Source organism: Haliotis rubra, unplaced genomic scaffold (assembly GCF_003918875.1).
Source record: "Haliotis rubra isolate DU_JTF1 unplaced genomic scaffold, ASM391887v1 Scf517, whole genome shotgun sequence".
NCBI lineage: Eukaryota > Metazoa > Mollusca > Gastropoda > Lepetellida > Haliotidae > Haliotis > Haliotis rubra.
This window is the reverse complement of record NW_025767210.1, coordinates 717,792-740,396: the sequence shown is the minus strand read 5'-3', so window position 1 is coordinate 740,396 and position 22,605 is coordinate 717,792. Positions and strand designations below refer to the sequence as shown.

General features: G+C 37.8%; 1 protein-coding gene across 1 annotated transcript; it reads right to left on the bottom strand.

Annotated features, from left to right (window-relative positions):
• Positions 1-416: 416 nt before the first annotated feature.
• On the bottom strand, positions 417-12,585 carry LOC124292423 (ankyrin repeat domain-containing protein 50-like). The gene is made up of 4 exons (XM_046729503.1): positions 12,029-12,585; positions 2,714-2,801; positions 1,987-2,186; positions 417-714 (listed from the first exon to the last, which is right to left on the bottom strand). Exons 1-4 carry the CDS (start codon positions 12,583-12,585, stop codon positions 417-419), a joined length of 1,143 nt encoding a protein of 380 aa, XP_046585459.1.
• Between the last annotated feature and the right edge of the window lie 10,020 nt (positions 12,586-22,605).

Sequence of the window (22,605 nt, the reverse complement as noted above, 5' to 3'; positions counted from 1 at the left end):
GTATGCTGAAAGCATCAATGGTGTCCTCCCTTTCTTATCTCTGCTGTTGATCTCAACGGTATTTTGCAACAGGACACACATAACAATCCCCACATGTCCACCCACAGTGGCACTGTGAAGGATGTTGCGACCATCGTGAGCTACTAAGGAAATATCAGCTCCTTCATTTACAAGGAAGTCATACACTTTTCTATGTCCCAAGTATGCTGCAACCATCAATGGTGTCTTCCCCTTCTTATCTCTGCTGTTAATGTCAGCAATATTTTGCACAAGGTTATACTTCACCATATCCACATGTCCACCCCCAGAAGCACTGAAAAGACTAGTTTGACCATCATCACTTACGAATGTAACATCAGCTCCTTCACTGGCAAGAAGGTCAAACACGCCCTTGTGTCCCCAGTATGCTGACACCATCAAATGTCAGCTCCCGCTATTGCAAGCAGGTCGTACACGCCTTTATGTCCATAATATGCAGCTCGCTTCACCGGTGTCCTTCCCCATTTGTCTCTGCTGTTGATCTCAACAATATTTCGTGAAAGGACACACTTCACCATCTCCCAATGTCCTCCTTCAGATGCCACATGCAGAATGTTGCCGCCGTCAACATCTAATAGGGATACATCAGCACCTTTACTTACAAGGAAGTCATACGCGTGTCTGTGCCCATAGAATGCAGTCAGCAGGAGAGGTGTTAACTTCTTTGACCCATATCTACAGTTCATGTTCACCAGGGTATGAGACACATCCACTTCACTCGTTTAAGATCACCCTCCTTGCAGGCATCATAAAGTTTGCTTTTTGGCGTCCTTTTCTTCATATATTGAGGGGTCACTCCAGGATAGGACTGCTTCCAATCTGAAGATATGTACGGACATCATGCACTGATCTACGGTTTCATACTTGTGTAAAGAATATGTAGATGAATTCATCAGTTGGTTCAAGAACGAAGACGCTTAACACACCTTTTCTAACACTTTTTATCAGCTGTAATTGCAATGGCAGATGTACGAGAACTACATCCGATGGTGTCAAACGTGGGTGACAGATGAAGTTAGATGAATTAGTTGTACAGTCTAAAAGCATGGTGGCCCTAGATCTTTCCAAGGTTGTACTTCAACAGTTTAAAACAGTTTTGCCGAAGTCAACATTTACAAAAATTAAACACTATCCTACAATCTCTCACTTTACAATTTCATATATATCATCTGAACAAATAAAATCAAGGTTCACAGTGTTTCTATATAAAAAAAAAACAATTAAAGAATATGTGAGAGAAATAACCATTTCGCTATATGGGACTAGTACCTTGGACGCGATATTGAAGAACAAGATAGAAATTCTGTCCCGTTTAGTTAAACTGACTTAACGACATTAGCTCCAGTATCAACTGTTGCACTATATCTTGCTCACGAACTGTCTTCTCAATGCGGTATGTAGACAGTACAAAATGCAGCTAATGTTTCGAAGAACAACATATATTCCTGAAAAGCAACTAATTGGGCTCCATCTAGCGAGACCTGGAAAGTCAGATATCGCACGAAATGTAAACCCCGGTAACCACATCCATAGAAAATGTCCTTTTTGGCTATTTATAGAAAAATAACAATCCATTAAAGATTGTCATTATCTTGTCAAAACGAATCACTTTTTCTTCAACTTTAGAAATGCTAACTATCCACTAATATTCCAATTCATACAGAAGATGTTGATATGGGGAACAGTGAAAGTGATTGAGGTAAATAAACCAGTTATATAAAGATAAAAAAGAAGAACAAAACAATTTGAAACAATCTTAAGCTCTCACCACCACGAACATACACCAAGGCACATTTAGAGACGGGCCGTGCCAACGGGCACCATCTAGTTTATATCCAGTGCGAGGGAACATTTTAAGGGAGTACCAAACCTAAGGCACCGAGAGCAAAGGGGTCTGTACAACTTAGTATTTGGGATGCACGTGTCACAGCTTATGAGGTCAGCTACCTTTTCCCTGACTCATTACTGCTAAGGGGGGCCCAGAATTCGATGATGTAAATGTTGTCAGTGGATTTATCAAAAAAGACATTGTCAGGTTTGTTGGCCTGGATAAATATGAGGCTGAATACGAGCCTGTTCCATATAAGTTCCAAATTAGTATTTTCCATGACGTCCTCTACATATTCTCGGACGTCACGTGCATGAAACTGTAAATAACAAGAATGGATAAAAACAGTTAAACAAGAATTGAATAACGCCACCATGTTGTTTAACAAGCACTTATATCATCATTGGTTTATTCATAAACGTATGCAACGTCAAATGTGTTGTCGTCACGATATGGCTGAACAATTGCTGATGCGACGTTAAATACTAACTCACTCGCTCATAAACGTAGGCTTTGTCATTGTATCAGATGATGCCAATCACTGAATTGTCTGGACCAGAAGTGACTGCTTAGAGACCGCCGTCACACAACTGAAATATCGCTGAGTTCAACATTAAACAAACAAAGAAACCCATGCCCATAAAAAATGTACAAGCGTACAATTGCTTTACCAAACATTTCTCTCACAATGTTCCGGCTTTCGTTTTATTACACGTTACAGAGTTCGTAATTCAGGATTTACGACATACCTCTGCCCCACAAAGATCACTTTCCTTGCAGGCATCAAGATATTTGCTTTTCAATGTCGCATAATATTTACATTTATATAAATAAATTTGCAGTTACCTTTGACACAAACAGCCTGTCCATTTCGAGTCTCCAAACATCGAAATTTCGGGAGGCAGTGCTTGGATCCACATTGGCCAGTTGAGACCTGAGGACAAACGAGAACAGAGCCACGTGAGGATTTGAAGCATTAAAGAACTATTCTCAAAGGTCCAATCTCTAAAAATCGTATTATGCTGGAAGCCAAACACCCATTATTCGATTACTATTCAAGACAGCGCACGTATTTATGTGTACAGACCAAATGCTATCATATTTTTGTGTTTTTTTAATCTTTCACAAACATACCTTGTAGTTTTAACTCGATTTAACTGTTATATAAACTAATATCACGTGATCGAAACACGTTATTGACATGGTTTGCTGTGAACAACATGACACGAAATATGACTTACACTGGAATAATTTCTAGGAATAATGATGTATCCTTCTTCCTTTTTAATCCTCTTTGATTCGTCACTTGATAAACGACACACTAAAGCTTTAATAATGTATTGAAAACTTAAACACTGGCCATTCTCAATACATTTCAGTTCACACAATTTGATGCCAATGTGTTATATTGTATCAGTGAAGTGAGTCTGTCTCTTCTCTGACCGAGATCCAAAACAAAATACAATCATAGCGCCGAAGCAGTGGAGCAGGATTGCAAAATGATACCGGCGAAACATATTAAAACGTTGACGAAGTCCTAGAGTAACGATAATGCACTTCTATATGACATCTGAGAATGACATTCACAGTGTGATGAGGACTGACAGCCAACAGACGCCAGTGTGATCACTCGTCGAGAACAAGCTGAAGTAAACGCCCTTCACGTTGCATTAAGTAGCTCTATCTGTGCCGTCACGTGACATTTCATTATTTATATTTCCAAGTAGAAGATGGCCGAGTTGATGCGTCCCTCGAGCTACATCCACTTGCTCTTCTCATCTTGAAAAAAGACGGCAGGATGAAATTGTGTTTATTTTTTTCATTTCCTACATTTATCCAGCAGGCAGTTATATTTTAAGTACCACTGTTATGGCACAGGTTCGATATTACATTATGGTAAAACACCTCGATACAAGACTTTCTGGTGTGACATTGGTGACATGAGCACTTGTTATGATTGGAGAAGAGAGGTGCTTTAAGGCACGTGTGTATATGTACAGTAGATACTCCATGTTAAGATTGGAGAGGAGAGGTGTTTTAACGCACGTGTGTATATGTACATTAGAAACGCCATGTACTGATAATTGACTTTGTATTTACTTTATATGTTACTCATTTCAAATAATTAATGGCTTAACAGTTTCGTATAGCAATACGAAATAATCGCCTGTTTTTTTCAGGTGGCATATTTCTTGGTCCTATACCTCATTAGCATCCATAGTTGGAAACCTATGTTCTGTCGGCCAAACGTTGGACACATGCTTCATCAGCATCTCAATGATATTGAAATTGAAATTCCATTTAGTAGGAGGCGGTTCATGACATTTTGGGGCCGCATGTAAATAAGTGTTTTGTTATTGCAAGCTGTGGAGAAGCTATCTGTGATCACATGACCTAGATGTTGGTAGAAGATTCTAGGCAGTTACACGTTCTGAGATTTATATCGTACCTGCCAATCCACGTTATGCAACATGTTTCTCTAACTGGACAAGTAGGATGGAATGATTTGAAAAAGAGATTTTTGGAAATTCCTAAACTTTGAAATAATGTTAAACATTAAAGACTTGCAATAGTATATCATCTGAAGTGTATAGGAGTAGAGTACCAAAGATATGATCGGGATAAATTAAGGTAGTTTTGACTACTTTTGCAGGCCCTACTCAGTGATGAAGACATTAACCTTCGAGGAGTTATCTGTCCTCATGCCATAAACAGCTTTATCACAGTGCAAGACAGGTCTTTCAGAAACCTAAAGTGATTTGATCAGGACCACCTGCTAGACGACCTGTTGTGTTAATTGCTTTCGTAAAATCAAAATGTTCCCCTACTTTACAACAACATACATCAGAAGAACCAAAGATATACATATCCACCAATAGTTACAAATCAATAGTTTATAATATGAAATGTGTGTGTATTATACTTGTGTATGATATAGATTTAGTTTAAGTGAGTGAGTGAGTTATTATTTAACGTCACATCGGCAATATTTCAGCCATATCGTGACGAGAACATTCGATATTAGAATGAAATATATGTATATTATAAAAAACCTGCCGACGAAGGGCAGTAAAACAACTAGAATATCACAGATATCAATATAAAACTAGCGAAAAAAGCTAAAATATTCCAATTAAAGAAGACAATACAATGTAAAAATGGGCTATAGATCGCCAACACCAGAAGGTAGATCACCAAACTAGGGACCATGGGGACTTACAGTACCTTGGCTACCTGCATGGACCCTAGTTGGATTTACACCATCCCTTCAGCTGCTGGCGATTGTAAGGAATGTTAGCTACAATTAAAATTACAAGAATGCTACGATTAAAAACCTGGTATTCTTAAATTGACTTTGAATGTTTTGGGACTTACGTACCCCCTCAGGAGGACAATAATTTTACGCTACGTCAACCCCCTTTGAGGGTACAGCCACTAACAATCTAAGTTGCTAATCTAAACTACCAATAATAAAATATATACCTATTTACAAATCAGTCAACAAATCTAATTTTTTAAAAATGCAAGAATTAAATGAGAGCTGACATTTGTAAAAAGATCCTTCAGTGTTTTGGATGTGAAATAGATATCCCTTGTGATGGAGTACTCAACACAGTCAAGCAAGACATGCTTGACCGTGATTCGTTCATCACAAGGGATACAAAACGGAGGATCCTCACCTTTTAATAGGTACTCATGCGTATATCTTGTGTGGCCAATACGACATCGTCGTATGATGACCTCTTCAAATCTGGACTGACAACCCAAGTAAGTGTAACCGATATAGGGTTTTATTGCATGTAATTTATTAATACCTACTTGGGTGTCCCACTTCTTTTGCATCAGATCACGGATGTAAGATCTAATGCAAGCTTTATAATCAGAGTATGGGAGCAGAAGTGGTGTCACAGATTTGTTGAGGGCTGCCTTAGCAGCAATATCAGCCATCATGTTCCCAGAAATGCCAACGTGGCTGGGTAACCAACAAAAGACGATGTCGCACTGGCCAGTAGCAAGCTCATTATACAATTCAATAATTTCTAATAAAAGTGGATGTTTGCAAGAAAGATTTTTAATAGCCTGAAGACACGAAAGAGAATCTGAAAAGATGATATATTGTTTATATTTACGGTGTTTATTAATATATTTAAGAGCTGTTAGTATTGCGTTTGCTTCTGCTGTGAAAATTGAACTGTCATTGGGTAGTCTGGAAGATATTGTTTTGGACCCAATGACAGTGGCACAAGCAACCGCGCCACCATCCTTGGATCCATCTGTATATAAGGATTTATAGGTATTATATTTATTTTTTTAATTGACTAAATTCTTGTTTATACTGTAAATCATTAGTTTCGGATTTTTTAAATGTGGTTAATGTTAAGTCAACGTCTGGCCTCACCAATTGCCAAGGAGGAGAAGAAAGAAGACGAAAAGGAGATATATTCTCCAGCTTAATGCCGGCAGCAGAAAGGAATGGTTTAATTCTGTGCCCCAGAGGCGGAACAAGTGAAGGCTTTTTTGTTATATAAATCCTCATAAAGAGGAGTGAAGATGCAGTGAAACGCAGGATTAGACTCGTTAGAATATAGCTTCGTAATATACTGTAATGACAATTTTATACGGCGTTGGGTAAGAGAAGGCTCATCTGCCTCGACGTAGAGACTGTCAACAGGAGATGTTCTGAAGGACCCAAGACAAAGTCTCAGACCTTGATGGTGGACTGAATCTAAGAGTTTTAGGTTGCTTTTGCAGGCTCCACCATAAACGATGGAGCCATAATCAAGCTTCGAGCGGACAAGTGATCTGTAAAGGTGTAGGAGCGTAGCATGATCCCTTCCCCACCTTGAATTAGACACGACTTTCAATAAATCAAGTGCCTTCAGGCATTTAGTTTTGAGAGATTTGATATGCGGAAGAAAAGTTAAATGGGAGTCGAAAATGAGACCTAAGAACTTGGCGTCTTTTACAGCCTTGATGGGAGTGCCATTTAAAAACAGTTCTGGGTCTTTATGTGGTTTATATTTACGGCAGAAGTGTATGCAATTAGTTTTAGATTTAGAAAATTTAAAGCCGTTTTCAAGACACCATTTATGTATTTTATTTAAACACAACTGTAGTTGCCGTTCAATAGTATGCATATTCTTACCGCGACAAGAAATATTAAAATCATCCACAAAAAGTGATCCATCAATGGAATCGTTTAAAACCTTGGATAAACTGTTTATCTTAATGCTAAACAATGTGACAGACAAAATACTGCCTTGCGGGACACCCTGATCCTGATTGTAATGGTCAGACAGGGTTGAACCCACTCGGACTTGAAATTGCCTGTCATTTAAAAAGTTGGATATAAAGTGAGGCAAACGGCCTCGTAATCCAAAGTCATGTAAATCTTTTAAAATCCCATGTTTCCATGTTGTGTCGTATGCTTTTTCTAAATCGAAAAAGATCGACACTGCATGCTGTTTATTAATTATGGCATTTTTCACAAAAGATTCTAAGCGCACTAAATGATCGATGGTACTACGGTTTTTACGGAAACCACATTGTATATTAGTTATAAGGTTATTGGTTTCCAAGTACCAAACAAGTCGATTATTTATCATGCGTTCCATGGTCTTGCAAACACAGCTAGTTAATGAAATTGGCCTATAATTGGAAGGATCAGTATGATCACGTCCAGGTTTAGGGATGGGCACAATTATAGCATCGCGCCACGACGAAGGAAATTGTCCAGATGTCCAAATGACATCAAAAATAGATAAGAGCGTCTCTAAACATGATTCAGGTAAATGTTTCAGGAGTTGATAATGTATACCATCAGCTCCTGAAGCAGTATCGTGAGCTTGGTCAAGAGCAGTATGAAGCTCATCTATCGAAAAGGTTTCATTGTAGTCTTCCCCATTGTCTGAATTGAAATTAATAGATTTCTTTTCCTGCTGTCTTTGATATTTCTGGAATTCAGGTACATAGTTAGATGAGGAAGAATGTTTGGCCAAAGTTTCTCCAAGTTTATTTGCTATGTCAGATTTATCAGTTAATAATTCATCTCCATTTTTTATATGCTTAATGCTAGATTTAGAGCCCTTACCTTTTATTTTCTGAATCATGTTCCACACCTTTGATATTGGCGTGCGCGAATTGATGTTTGAGACATAGTTTCGCCAAGATTGGCGTTTATTTTGTTTAAAAGTACGCCGTGCTTTGGCGTTTAAAATTCTAAATTTGTTTAAATTGTGGACCATAGGATGGCGACGGAAATAATGTTCAGCTTTCTTCCGTGCCTTGCGAGCTTGTTTACATTCAGCGTTAAACCATGGTTTACGTACATGAGGAACTGCAGAGGATTTGGGGATACACTTGTCAGCTATGTGTCTGAGCTCATCTGAAAAACATTTGATGGCATCAGGAAGATCATGAAAAAGTTCAGGTTTGAGTTTGTCAGCACAGAAAGTTTCATATAAAGGCCAGTTAGCCTTCTTAAAGTTCCATCTTGATGATGGAGGAACATCAGATGGATTCACGGGTTTGAGAATTGTTGGGAAATGGTCACTTCCACACAGGTCGTCGTGGACTGACCACTCAAATTCATTCAATAAGTCTGAGTCTGTAATTGATAAATCAAGGGCTGAATAAGTTCCTGTGCCAGGATGTAAATATGTGCTCGAATCATCATTATATATGCATACATCATTATCTGAACAAAAGTCTTCTAATAGTTTACCTTTGGCATTAGTTGTTGTACCACCCCAGAGCGGGTTGTGGCCATTTAAATCTCCCATAATGATACAAGGTTTTGGGAGTTGGTCATATAAATTTTGAAGGTCAGACTTCCGAAGAGTTGAAGACGGTGAAATGTACAATGAGCATAATGTGAACGCAACATGTAACGTCAGTCGTACTGCAACCGCTTGGAGACCAGTATTAAGTATAACAGGGCTGTGGATAACACTTTGTTTGATAAGGATCGAAGATCCTCCAGTGGCCCGATCACCTGGAGGTGAAAAGGAGTGGTATGCATTGAAATTACGTAATTCAAATGTATCCGTCTGTTTTAAATATGTCTCCTGGAGACAAATGGCTGATGGTGTGAAGTCCTGGACTAAGAGCTGCAAATCATTGAAATTATTCCTTAGCCCTCTGCAGTTCCACTGTACAAGATTATTAGAAGACATTATCTTTTGGGGGGATTTATTGGGGATCTACCCCGCACTTGTTTGGAGGGCGACAAGCTATGTGCCCTAGAATGGACGTTTTCAGATACGTCCATGGCCTCAAGAGATCCATATTTGTTGTATAATTGAATTTTGTTTTGCGACCCTTTTGGGGCTCTGCCACTCAGCTTTTTTAGAAAAATCTGGCTTGTTACTTTTGGGTTTAGTGATATCTTGTTGAGACTTCGCTGACGACTGAGAAGATGGTTCATGATCACGGGAGGACGTCTCTGACTGGGTTAGAGATGGATCAGGAGGTGAGTTTCCAGTTTGTGTAGTTGTAGCAGTCGAGAAAGGTTTAGGAGATTCAGTATTTACCCAAGTTAAGTTTGTCTGACAACTTGTAGACACTTTAGTTACCCTAGATGGTACCTCAGCCGTTGGTCTGGCAATAGAAGCATAACTTTCTGTTTGTTCTGAGCTGTGGACTAGCTTCTTGGTATCCGCAAAACTAATGTTTTGCGTGAATTTTATTCTATTAATTGCCATTTGGTCTTTCCATACGGGGCAGTCCTTAGAGTAAGATGGGTGATTCCCTGCACAGTTGGTGCACTTTTTGACATTACTGACACAATCTTCAGTTGTGTGTGTCTTTTCACTACAGTGAGCACACACAACAGACAATGTGCAAGTATTCACGCCGTGGCCAAACTTTTGACACTTGAAACACCTAAGAGGGTTTGGAATATATGTCTCAACATTGAGGTTACAATAACCTGCCTTCAGTGATTTTGGAGCATTTGGTAGAGAAAAGGAAAACAGATAGGTGTTGGTTTTAATGGTTGTATCATTTTACGTGTTGAGAAACGTTTGACATACAGTACACCCTGATCCTTCATCTCGAGACGATATCAAGTTCCGACATGTCAGCCAGCAATCTATCGGTCTCTCACGATTCCCTTGCTTGTGTTAAGTGTTTTGTGGGCCGTGACGGTAACCGGAATGCCAACAAAAGTGTCAGTGTTCAACAGGTTGGTAGACTGTGCTTTTTTGCTGCACTCTATCAACAGCGCACCAGAACGTAGTCTTTTAATGTTCTTTATCTCGCCAGCAATGCCTTGAATACCCTTAGACACAGCAAAAGGATTTAATTTTAAGGGTGTGCTATCTTTCGTGTCAATGACAACAAAACGGGGCCAGTAATCAATTTGTTTGGACAGTCTGAGGTCGTTATCATCAGGATCAATTTCCAGAGGACGTTTGCTTTTTTTTTTTGTTGGGGTTTCATAAGCCATGGTAAGTGTTTAGATTTCATCATCCGAGCTCCCCACCCACCACGGAGTATCACAAAGGACAATGCTAAAAACAAGCGGGTCTCCGACTTGCAGCACCAAGGATACTCGGATGATATACTCAAGCAGAAAAACCAAAAAGTAATTTTTCCACCAGATTGGCCCATGAGCCACCGCCTTCTGGCACCAGCATCTAGGCAAATTTTCACAAATTTGAAAATCCCTACATCACATAGTAGATATACAAAAACAAAACATGTCAATATTGTTACCAAATAAAACAGTGCCAAATAATATTGGAGCAATGAAATTTAGTGCTCAGGGCTCGGCATGACCAGCCGATTGGTTGAACCGGGCCAATTCAACCACCCGTCTAGGTGAAGTCAGGGCCGAAGTGGTGTGTTGGGCAAAGGAACACTGTTCCTGGAACCAGTGCCCTCAACCACCAGAATCCCTTCCTCCACCGACACAGGGGCGCAACCCACGGCAAACAGGTTGGTGGACCTAATATCCCCCCGGGTCCACAACGGGGGGTTTGAAAGGCGCTTAGCATTACCCAGCACCCACCACGAGGAGGTGGCCTTTCATGGGTGCCGATTTAGTTTAAGAACTTTGTCACGTACAGAGAGCGGATAAGATACACGCAGTTTGAGTTGTTCAAAGGTTATTCTGATTTGGCTTGGTAGTTTTAATTTTTTAAAGAAAACGTAAGTAGCAATTCCTACAAACAGATGCGCAAAATCTACACAATGACTGAAACTGTAAAAGGCAGTAATGAATGAAACGTTAATCACTAGATCTCTTGTCAAAGAAATGTTTAACAATAATGACGTATGACGTAAGCTTTATGTTGTTTTATGTGCCCCTATGTGTGGTGGGTATTTTTGCATCATTGTTTTTATATGGAAGATGGATGCATATAAAATTAACTTCAAACCGATTAAGTACAAAACAAGGCATTTATTCACAATCATGTTTTTTTATCCACAACAGAAACAAACCTCTGATCTGTCTTGACGTTTGGCTTCGTAATTAGCTGTGTTATGTACCAGAGATTAAAGTGAATTCTTCCTGATTTCAGTCAATTTATCATCATTTGTTTGTTTACATGATACATTTATGTGCTCTCTACCACATTAATGTATAATGTCATGTTATGAATGATAACATATTATTTTGAGTGTTTAGATATCAAGAAAAGGTGTTAAACTTTGGTTGATAACAAAATCATTAACAATGTTAAACTTCAAGATGGGACAAAATACATTGATAACTAATGGTTCTGTGAAACCATTAATCTAAAATAGTCAAGCAACACAAGCTCTTTTAGCATTTACTTCAATAAGCCCATCACAGTTCCATACTTTTTTTATTACTCAATGTGGCTACCCCGAGCATGTGACTGAAGTAGTTTATTTATTGCCATATTCCCCTTCTGCTTTGCTATCATTGCTGGTGTATGGCCAAATCCATTCCTCGTTTGAATGTCTACAACGTTTAGTAGTAAGATATGCTTCACCATTCTCGTGTGTCCCTCGGTGCAGGCAGTATGAAGGACGTTGTTGTCATCTTTAGTCACAAGGGAAACATCAGCTCCTTCATTGACAAGCAGATCAAAAACATCTCTATATCTCCCGTGTGCTGCCACCATCAATGGTGTCCCCCCTCTCCCATCTCTGCTATTGATGTCAACAATATTTTGCGAAAGGATATACCTCACCATGCCCACATGTCCACCCTGAGCAGCAGTATAAAGAATATTGCGACCGTCACCATTTACGAGGGACACATCAGCTCCTTCATTGACAAGAAGATCAAACACCTCTCTATGTCCGGCGTATGCTGACACCATCAATGCTGTCTTCCTTTTCTTATCTCTGCTGTTGATCTCAACGATATGTTGCGAAAGGATATACTTCACCATGTCCACATGTCCACCCGCAACAGCGCTATAAAGAATATTGCGACCGTCATTAGTTTCGATGGAAACATCAGCTCCTTTATTTACAAGGAGGTTGTACACGTCTCTATGTCCAAAATATACAGCTCGCATCACCGGTGTCCTTCCCCTTTCGTCTCTGCTGTTGATGTCAACAATATTTTGTGAAAGGACACACTTCACCACCTCCTCATGTCCACCTTCAGATTCCACATGCAGAATGTTGCTACCGTCAACACCTACCAGGGATACATCAGCACCTTTACTTACAAGGAAGTCATACACTTGTCTGTGCCCATAGAATGCAGTCAGCAGGAGAGGCGTCGCTTTCATTTTCCCACATCTACAGTTCATGTTCACCCGAGTATGAGACAAGATCCACTTCACTTTTTTAAGATCACCCTCCTTGCAGGCATCATAAAGTTTGCTTTTTAGTGTCTTTCTTTTCATATATTGAAGAGCCACTCCAGGGAAGGACTGCTTCCAATCTGAAGATATGTACGGAAATAATGCACTGACATCGGTGCGTTAAAACATACATGACATAATGTAGTTTAGAATGGATTTAGCTGTAAAAATGGTAGATTTACGTGTACTGAAGCAAATGGTGTCAACTTTCCATTGGTGTGTTGGAACTGATATGACATACATCTTTCCAAGATTGTACTTCAAAAGTTAAAAGTAGTTTTGCCAAAGCCATCGATTACCAAAATTAAACATTACCCTACAATCTCCCATTTTACCATTTCATATATATCGTCTTAACAAACAAAATTAAGGTTCACAGTATTTCTATAATAGCACTTAAACATATGTGAGAGAAATAACCATTTCGCTAAATGAGAGTAGTACCTTGGGCATGATATTAAAGAACATGATAGAAGAGATTCCATCCCGTTTAGTTGCAGGAACCTGACAACAGTTCCAGTATCAAAAGCTGCATCATATCTTGCCAGCGAACTGTCTTCTCATTAAGGTTCGTAGACAGCCTGATATCGCACAAAATGAAAAGCTCTGTAACAATATCTATGGAAAATGTGGTATGTTTTGTGGCTATTTATAGAAAAATAACAAACCTTTTCATTATCTTGTCAAAACGAATCACCTTCAACTTTAGAAATACTAACTAGTCACTAGTATTCCAATTCATACAGAAGGCCACCAAATTATATACGTTAACAAAGTACTCCTTTTGTAACAGAGATTACTTCAATAAGCTTTGGTCTGTAGTGCTTTATTCTCTTCAATATTTTGTCATGCAAAACCGTTAAATTGCTTAAGATAAACAAGCCAAATATATAAATAACAAACCAAACCAGACAAAAGCAAAACAATCTGAAGTAATTTTACGCTCTCAACATCACGAAAATCATTCAAGGTACATTTAGAGGCATGCCTTTTCAACGAGTACTATATCCCAAAAAGGTAAAACAGGCTGAGGGAGTACCAGATCTAATGCACCGAAAACAACGGGCGCTGTACAACTTAGTTAAATGGGAGTACGACCTTGGACACGATTTTAAAGAATAAGTTAGAGTATCAATTGTATTCTGTGTACTTGCACGAACGTGATCTAACCACAATACCGTACGTAGAAAGTTAAATATGCATCTACTGTCCCAGGGAAATAGAAGATGATTTGCATATATTCTGGAAATGTGGATCTAAGTGTGCTCCATCTGGTGAGAACTGGAAAGTTGGATGTCGCACAAAATGCAAAGCCCACTTACAATATCCGTGGAAAATGTTTCTTTTGTCTATTTATCGGAAAATAACAATCCTTTAAACCTTGACATTATCTTGTCAAAACGAATCATTTTCAACTGTAGAAATACTAATTAGACACTAGCATTAAAGTTCATACAGAAGAAACTGTTATGCAAAACTGTGATAGTGCTTAGGATAAATAAACCAATTATAAAAAACCCTACAAAACCAAAACAGTTGGAAACAATCTTAAGCTCTCACTATCACGATCATCATTGATGGAATATTAAGAGGCATGCCTTTTCAAATAGCACCATCTAGTTTATATCCAGTGCGAATGAACGGGTTAATGGAGTACCAAAGCTTACGCACCGAGAGCAATGCGGGTTATACAAATTAATATTTGGAAAGCAAAGACATTGTCATCAAGACATTGTCAGGTTTGTTGGCCTGGATAAATACGAGGCTGAATACGAGCCTCTTCCATATAAGTTGGAAATTATAAATTTCCGTGATGCCCTCTACATATTATCGGGCGTCCCATGCATGAAACCCTAAACAACAATCACGAGGAAAGACAGTTATACTAGGTTTGAAGGAGTACGTGTATCATCATTGTTTGATTCATAAACGTATGCTTTGTAGTTGTATCAGATGATGCCAATCATTGAATTGTCTGGTCCTGACGCGATTGCTTAGAGACAGCTGAAATATCGCTGAGTTCAACGTTAAACAAACTAAGAAACCCATGTTCTTAAAAATTGTTGGACTTGTACAACCATACAATTGCTTTACCAAAGGTTTCTTAAAGATGTGCAAAGTATGTTCCTGCTCTCGTTTTACCACACATATTACAAAAGTCATAATTTAGGATTTACAACATACCTCTGCCTCACAAAGATCACCTTCCTTGCAGGCATCAAGAAATTGGCTTTTCAATGTAACATAATATTTACATATATTTAAAAAATGCCGTTGCCTTTGACTCAAACAGCCTGTCTATTTCGAGTCTCCAAACATCGAAATTTCGGGAGACAGGTCTTGGATCCACATTGGCCAGGTGAGACCTGAGGACAAACGAGAACAGAGCTACGTGAACCTAATTGAACACTGCGTTTCCCGCTCTATCTGTGCCGTCACTTGACATTTCATGGTATAAATTTCCTCACAAGGTATAAATATTTCAAAGCTTTATCCATGAAGGACCTTTTTAACAATTTTCTCATTTAATCATTGCATTTTTAAAAGAAAAAAATTCAATAGAGAATTTTGATTTTGTATTGTAGTTAATAAATGTATGTTAATTTGTTAGAATGGATAAATAACTGTCGACTGTCAGTGGACAAAAACTCAAGGGCGAAAGAAACGTCACCAAAATGATTTTTTTATCTTTTTTCGTACACTAAGTGATTATTCATATCTGTAGTTCACACTTTCATCATTCAGAATGTTGTAAATCCCTTTATTTTCCAATTATGATTGTTAAATTTCCAAAATCTGAGTTTGTTGTTTTACGACATGTTCAAAAAGCGAGGTGACGTTTCTTTCGCCCGTGAGTTTACCTTAAATGGGGGTTGAAGTACATGTAGCGTAAAACGATTGTCCCACAGAGAGGGTATGTAAGTCTAATTTCATTAAAAGTATATTTTCATCCTTAATATTTTAATTGCAAAATATGTGTCTTTCATGTTTGGCGAAATTTGACTACAATCGCCAACGGTTGGAGGGATGCTGTAAATCCAGATGGGGTCTATGCATGTAGTAAAGTGACTGTTATTCCCAATTGTACCCAGTATTGTGATCTACATGTACCTTTAGTTATTGGTGATGAACAGATTGTTTTTATATTTTATTGTCCCAAATAGGTATATGGTTTTTAAGCTAAATACTGGGTTTAATAGAGTGATATTCTAGTTATTTTACTGTCCTTTGTCAACAGATTTTATGCTCTAATATTAACCTATTATGTTTTAGTCACGATATGGCTGAAATATTGCCGATGTGACTATACATTTTTACTCATTTACTCACACCCAAGTAGAAGATGACCGAGTTCATACGACCCTCGAGCTACGTCAACTTGCTATTCCATTCTTGAAATAAGACGGCTGGACGAAATTCTTGAAACATTAATTGAACAAGTTAAGATTTGAATCATACTCTTTGAAGTCATGCTCAAAGGAGCACGTTAGACTGTACGTCGAAAGGTGAGTTAGGGCTGTTATTGCCTGATCTTTATAGATCTAAGTATGAAACGTATGCGGTGTCTCACCTGTCTCCTTTACGTGAAGTCCGGGTGAGTTAAGGAGCGCGAAGTAAGTGGGTATTTGGTGGTTATTACAAGATATCAGACCTTCAGTATACCTGAAGCTTAAGTTGAACAAATGATTTTATTTATATTTTACTAGAACAGAACTCACTGCACTCTGAAATGCAAGCAATTTCACAGAGTGTTTGTGAATCAACATGGCATTAATTCCTCTTGTCTCAAACGCTTTCTGTGAATGCAAAGAAAGTACTTCCCTGGCAGTATTAAGGACTGTGATCAATCTTAGAGACAGAGATTTGGTAATACATTGTTTGGAACCAACAATGTGCCTCTCTCTTTATACGAATTGTTTTTAAAACTCTGGCTAGCTATTCTCGAAACGCTCGTAGCCCTAGGAACTTCTTAAGCCCATTCTGAACACATTGGCTACTATCAAAGTTAAGAATTCTTAGGGCTACGAACGTTTCGAGAATAAGGGCCTAGGGCCCCGTTTCACAAAGCTCTCGTAAGTCTAAGATCTCGTAACATTTCTCGTAGCATTCGTACCTCCTATAATGTAACATAGGAGGTACGAATGCTGCGAGAAAAGTTACGAGATCTTAGGCTTACGAGAGCTTTGTGAAACGGCGCCCTGGAGGCTAATACATGAGAGGAATGGATGGTCAACATGTATTAGAGTCATTTAATAGCACTAGTGAGTCTTTTGGGTAGCTTTCTTCTTCACATAACAGATTGTCTTCACATGAGGCATATTTATCTGTCATTTACACCAAGGTCTTTGATTAAATAATTGAAATAGTGGTGATTACATATAATGTTATGTTAGTTGACACTTTGCTATCATAAACAACTACAAATTCTTCATGTAGGGCAACCAGACACTAGATGACATCTGGCTTGGGACAGAAAGGTTTCCAATTTTTCATTGTGTACATTCTACCAATAACAACATCAAGCAGTGATTTAACACATTGTGAAAGAGATTCTACAGGTTGCTGTTCTCTTTCTACCCAAGCATGGCCCTATGCCTCATTGGTATCCATAGTTGGAAACCCAAGTTCTGTCGGCCCAACGTTGTACATATGCTTCAACAGCATCTCAATGATATTAAAATTGAAATCCCAATTAGCAGGAGGCAGTTCATGACATTTTGGGGCCTCATGTAAATAAATTTTTTGTTATTGCAAGCTGTGGAGAAGCATCTCAATGATATTGATATATGAATGATTTGAAAAAGAAATAGTTGATAATTCCTAAACTTTGAAATATTGTTCAACATAAAAGACTAGGAATATTTTATCGTCTAAATTGTATGGGAGTAGAGTACCAAAGTTATTATCGGGATGAATTAAAGTAGTTTCGACTACTTTTACAGGCCCTACTCAATGATGAAGACATTTTCCTGTGAGGAGTGATCTAAAGAATAAAAGCAGAAAATCTGGTCTCATGCCGTGAACAGCATTATTACAGTGAAACACAGTTCCTTCAGATGCCTAAAGTGATTTGATCAGTACCGCTTGCCAGAAGATCTCTTGTGTTAATTGTTTTCGTGAAATCAAAATATCCCCCTACTTCACAACAGCTTTAAGAACCAAAGATAAATACATATTCACCAATGAGGTTCTTGAGAGGCACTCACCAATAGTTACAAATGAATAGTTCATAATATGAAATTTCTGTGTATTATGCTTGTAAAATAGAAGGTAAAGTTACAAATGAAAACACTGACAATGTGTGCAATATGTATATACACAAATATCCATTTAAGATTGTCAAATGATCAGAAACCCATTAAAAAGCGAACCTACATGTACAGAATCGTTTTGTTTCTGGGGCGGTGGGGTAGCCTAATGGTTAAAGCGTTGGCTCGTCACGCCGAAGACTCGGGTTCGAATCCCCACATGGGCACAATGTGTGAAGCCCATTTCTGGTGTCCCCCGCCGTGATGTTGCTGGAATATTGCTAAAAGCGGCGTAAAACCAAACTCAGTCAGTCAGTCAGTCGTTTTGTTTCTAAGTGAAACCAACCATTTACAATTTTGTTTGTATCATGTGTTCAATATTAATACTCATGTGTGCCTGTTAGATTAAGTTTAAGTATATGTACAGAGAGAGGGATAAGATACAAGCAGTTTGAGTTGTTGAAAGGTTGATCTGATTTGGCTTAGCGAGCCAAGTTTTAATGTAAAAAAGAACATTAGTGGCAATTCCTACAAATAGATGCGCAAAATCTACACAATGACTGAAACTGTAAAAGGCAGTATTGAATGAAACTTTAATTACTGGATCTCCTTGTCAAAGAAATGTTTCACAATATTGATGTATGACGTATGCTTTAATTTGATTTTTGTGCCCCTTTGTGTGGTGGGTATTTTGCATCATTGTTCTTCAATGGAAGTTGGATGTATATAAAATTAACTTCAGATATATCATACATTAAAAAACTGATTAAGTGCAAAAGAAAGCGTAATTCATAATCGTGTTTTTCTTCATGTTTTCGTGTGTTTTTAACAGAAACGAAAATCTGATTATATATGCCTTTTGTTCTGTCTTGCAGTTTGACTTTGTGAATAGTTTTGATATGTACCAAAGATTAATGTGTATTCTTCCGGATTTCAAAACAGTCAATTTATGATCTATCTATCTATACCTATGTACACTAAAACTTGTAAAGCGGTGTTTTTTTTCATTTGGTACATGCCTTCAGCCACAGGCAAACTGTAGCACAAACAGAGTTGCGCAACAGACAGAAAAATGACCAGTCTTCCCTTATGCCAGCGAAGCGAGCAAAAGTTGGCAACCTACTTCCCTCGCTTCGGTTCGAAAAATATTATGAGAATGTCAAAACAAAATATTGCCACCATTAAAGGTAGATACCCATATTCTCATAGGGTTGTGCTCTCATATTTCCAACCTCATATTTAATAATTATTCACGTAAAATATATTTCATTCAACATTTTAAACGCCACTCGCCAATCGTTCTTCGACTCCATTACAACGCTAGGCAGTTCCTTCAGAAACATTAATTGATTTGTTGAGTTCTAAGGAATGGAATATGATGGTCATTCTGAGCACCACTTCTTAGATTATCTGTTGTGTTAATTGCTTTCGTTAAAACAAAATTTTCGCTTTTCCCTCTGCTTTACAACAATATCTATCAGGATTACCAAACATGAATAATAACTAATAATAGCTTATAATATGAAGTTTTTGTGTATTATGCTTGTAAAATATAATGTACAGTTACAAATGAAAACACTGACAATTTGTGTAATATGTATAAAAAAAGAATATCTATTTAACGTTGTCGAATGATCAGAAACCCATTAATGAAAACGAACCTACATGATGGATAGAAGCTTCTGGTTTGTAAGTGATAAACATACATTTACAATATTGTTTATATCATGTACTTAATGTTAATATTCATCATGTCCGTTAGATTGAGTCTAAGTACTTTTCATGTATAGACAGGGAGTAAGATACAAGCAAAGGAGAGGATAGGAGTTGTTGAAAGGTTAGAGTGATCTTGGCTTGATACCAGCCAGGTTTTAATGTAAAAAACACAATTCCTCTGAGAATAACAGAACCGGTTCCTTCCTTGTCATTTCCTAAACAACAATCACACACAAATATCTATCACAAAAAGGGGTACATACAGTATGAAGGAGGACACAAAAGGTGACATCTAAGTCAGTGCTTTATTACACACTCACTCAAGAGACATCCCACAATTCATTGCGGGTTTGGAGTTTTGTTTGCTTCGTCTCCATGCAAATTGAGTGTACGGTTTCAGTGTCACATATATGGACATAAATTTGGATCGTTCAACAGTGTCAACACTAGTACGAACAAATCCTGTAGATCTCATCAATACATATCAACTTTCAACCTTTCTTTTGGACATCTAAATTACTGTTATTGGTTTATTTCGGCATGGACGAAAATAGGACAATTTAATTCTTCTGAAAAAGATGCATTTCACCTAAATTTGAATGCATTTGAGGATTTATTTTCGTCATTTGCATAAAGCTGTGTTGTTAACCTTTTTTGTAAACTAATACCTTCTACCATATCTTTGATAGTTTTTAAGTAATTCATAAAGGTAGAACGGTAACGTTTCTTTTTGGTGTCTAGTGTATTTGAGCCCTCTCCTCTTCCAGCTGCCCCCTTTGTTGTTTACGGCAGCACGTAACAATGGCCCAGCTACGTGACGACGGCCTTGGGATGATCGAGTCTGGGCAGGACAATCCAATGATTGATATTGTCCGCAATAGGATGACATGAAATCACCGAGATTAGCCACCCAATCCATCGATTTGATCCATTTACTCCTACTATCCGCGAAGATCCGGTTTGGTCTTTAACATAACATGCTGGTCGTAAGAGGCGACTAACGGGATCGGGTGGTCATGTCATTGTATCCCAATTGCATAGGTCGATGATCATGATGTCAATCACTGGATTTGCGTATCTATAGACCGCCGTCATATAGCTGGAAAATTGCTGAGTGTGGCGTTAAACACGCAGAAAATAATAAATATAAAACATCGAAAATCCAGTTAGGTATATTTTACATGATATCCAATATGTGAATGAAGTAGCACTTAAAAAATGTGCGGGTTTATATGTATTGTTTTTGTTTTAGTCTTCTTTTTTTTTGTCAACACATTCAAGGATTACCACAACGCAGGTTCAGTGCTGGGTGGGTGAGTGAGTTAAAAAGTCCCGGCGGCATTATTTCAGCCATATAGCGACGAAACCTCGATTGCACATGTATATAAACAAGTCAATTTGAAGTACAAAGTTTAAAGGAGCTTCTTAAGAATACATATTTCTTCATTCCAATATTTTTACAAATAAAAAACGTCATGACACATTAATAAAAGCAGCCAATTTGTCACACACATTACATAGTTACAATTTATGATAGAGACCAATCTCACAATGAGATGCCCGCTCACGCGGTTAATCGATTCGATTGTTTATTCAGTAAAATCTTGGGCTATGTGCCCCTCGTCATCATTTTACGCTGTATACATGATAGAATATGGTTATCCATTGAAATATACATATTTTTTACATTTACAAAAGGAGTCTGGACAAGACATTTCGTTACCTACATGCATAACTTTATGTATTTACATAATAGTGCAATATTATCTTTACATGTGTTTCTTAATAATTCCAAAAATATCAACATACTTGGTTTCTTCCAAAAATAAGGTTTCATCAGCTGTTTTCGATGTACTGTATGTTTTGGGCAAATTAAAACGAAATGGTATTCATCTTTAATCACATTTACATTATTTTCTTTACAGTAGATACAATATCTTTTCTCCCGATCAATATCTTCATAACGCCCAGTTTCAATTTTTAATTTATGACACGAAATTCGTAACATACTTAAATACCTAACAGTGTTTGTATGTAAAGCATCTAAGTATAATTCATATCCAAATACACTTTTGATATTACTGTATAGCCATAATTTACTACTTGGAGTAATGTCATGATGCCATTTTTGAATAAAACAATCAATTAAGCGTTGCTTAAAATGACAACAAAACGTACTAGCGTCAACACATCCTGGGTCACACCAAACATACAATACGTTAACGGATTGCTTAACTCTGTCACAGTATGAAATATGACGTGTAACAAATAACATCAGGGAAAAATTAATTTGTCTGCACGTGCCAGATGGCAAAGACTGAGAGGATAAGGTAGCTTTGACATGATAAGCAGGATGCTGCCTGCGATATGGATTATGTCAGAGGTAACGGGAAAGCTGCTCCACAATGGTGGAGGACCATAAATCACCTGTCATAGTAGGAAGAAATGATTTTAACCAACTGATATAAATCATTCCAGAAAGATTTACAGATTGTGGTGAGTGTAAATTTGCAAATCAGGAGAATGAAACAATAAGTAGTTAGAAAGGAATTCCTGTTGAATATGAAGATTGGTCTGGAGATTTCTAGCTGATAATGTCAGAATTGTGAGACCATGATCTCTCGACAGGGTTGTGGAAGGGAACATATCCAACTACCATTAATTAAATTATGCGAAATAATCTGTGCCTTTTTCATATGCTGGGAAATATGGCGTAAATCAAATTGAATTTGGTTGTCCGTTTACGAATGTTCCCAAATGTAATAAATGCAGATGTTTAAAAATAAAATCTTCTAAAAGAAGTTGTAGAGTTTCAAAAGGTTTTAATGCAGACGAACTGAAAAATTCCGATAAAAGTAATAGATTAGGTGGGTATAATTTTGAACTTGTTGTCTTTTTCTGACAATTATGAATTCTCATGTCTATGTCGAAGTCATCCAGTTTTCACAGTGACAAAGAATTTTATATGACGAGGCTAACT

Bases quoted from the DNA above. Each gene is read 5' to 3' on its own strand.
- LOC124292423 (XM_046729503.1), bottom strand. From the start codon at position 12,585: ATGAAAGCGACGCCTCTCCTGCTGACTGCATTCTATGGGCACAGACAA. The intron at 2,802-12,028 runs GTATATCCTTTC...GTTTGTCCTCAG, and splicing joins GGACATGTGGGCATGGTGAG to GTCTCAACTGGCCAATGTGG. The intron at 2,187-2,713 runs GTAACTGCAAAT...TGTTATTTACAG, and splicing joins ACAGGCTGTTTGTGTCAAAG to TTTCATGCACGTGACGTCCG.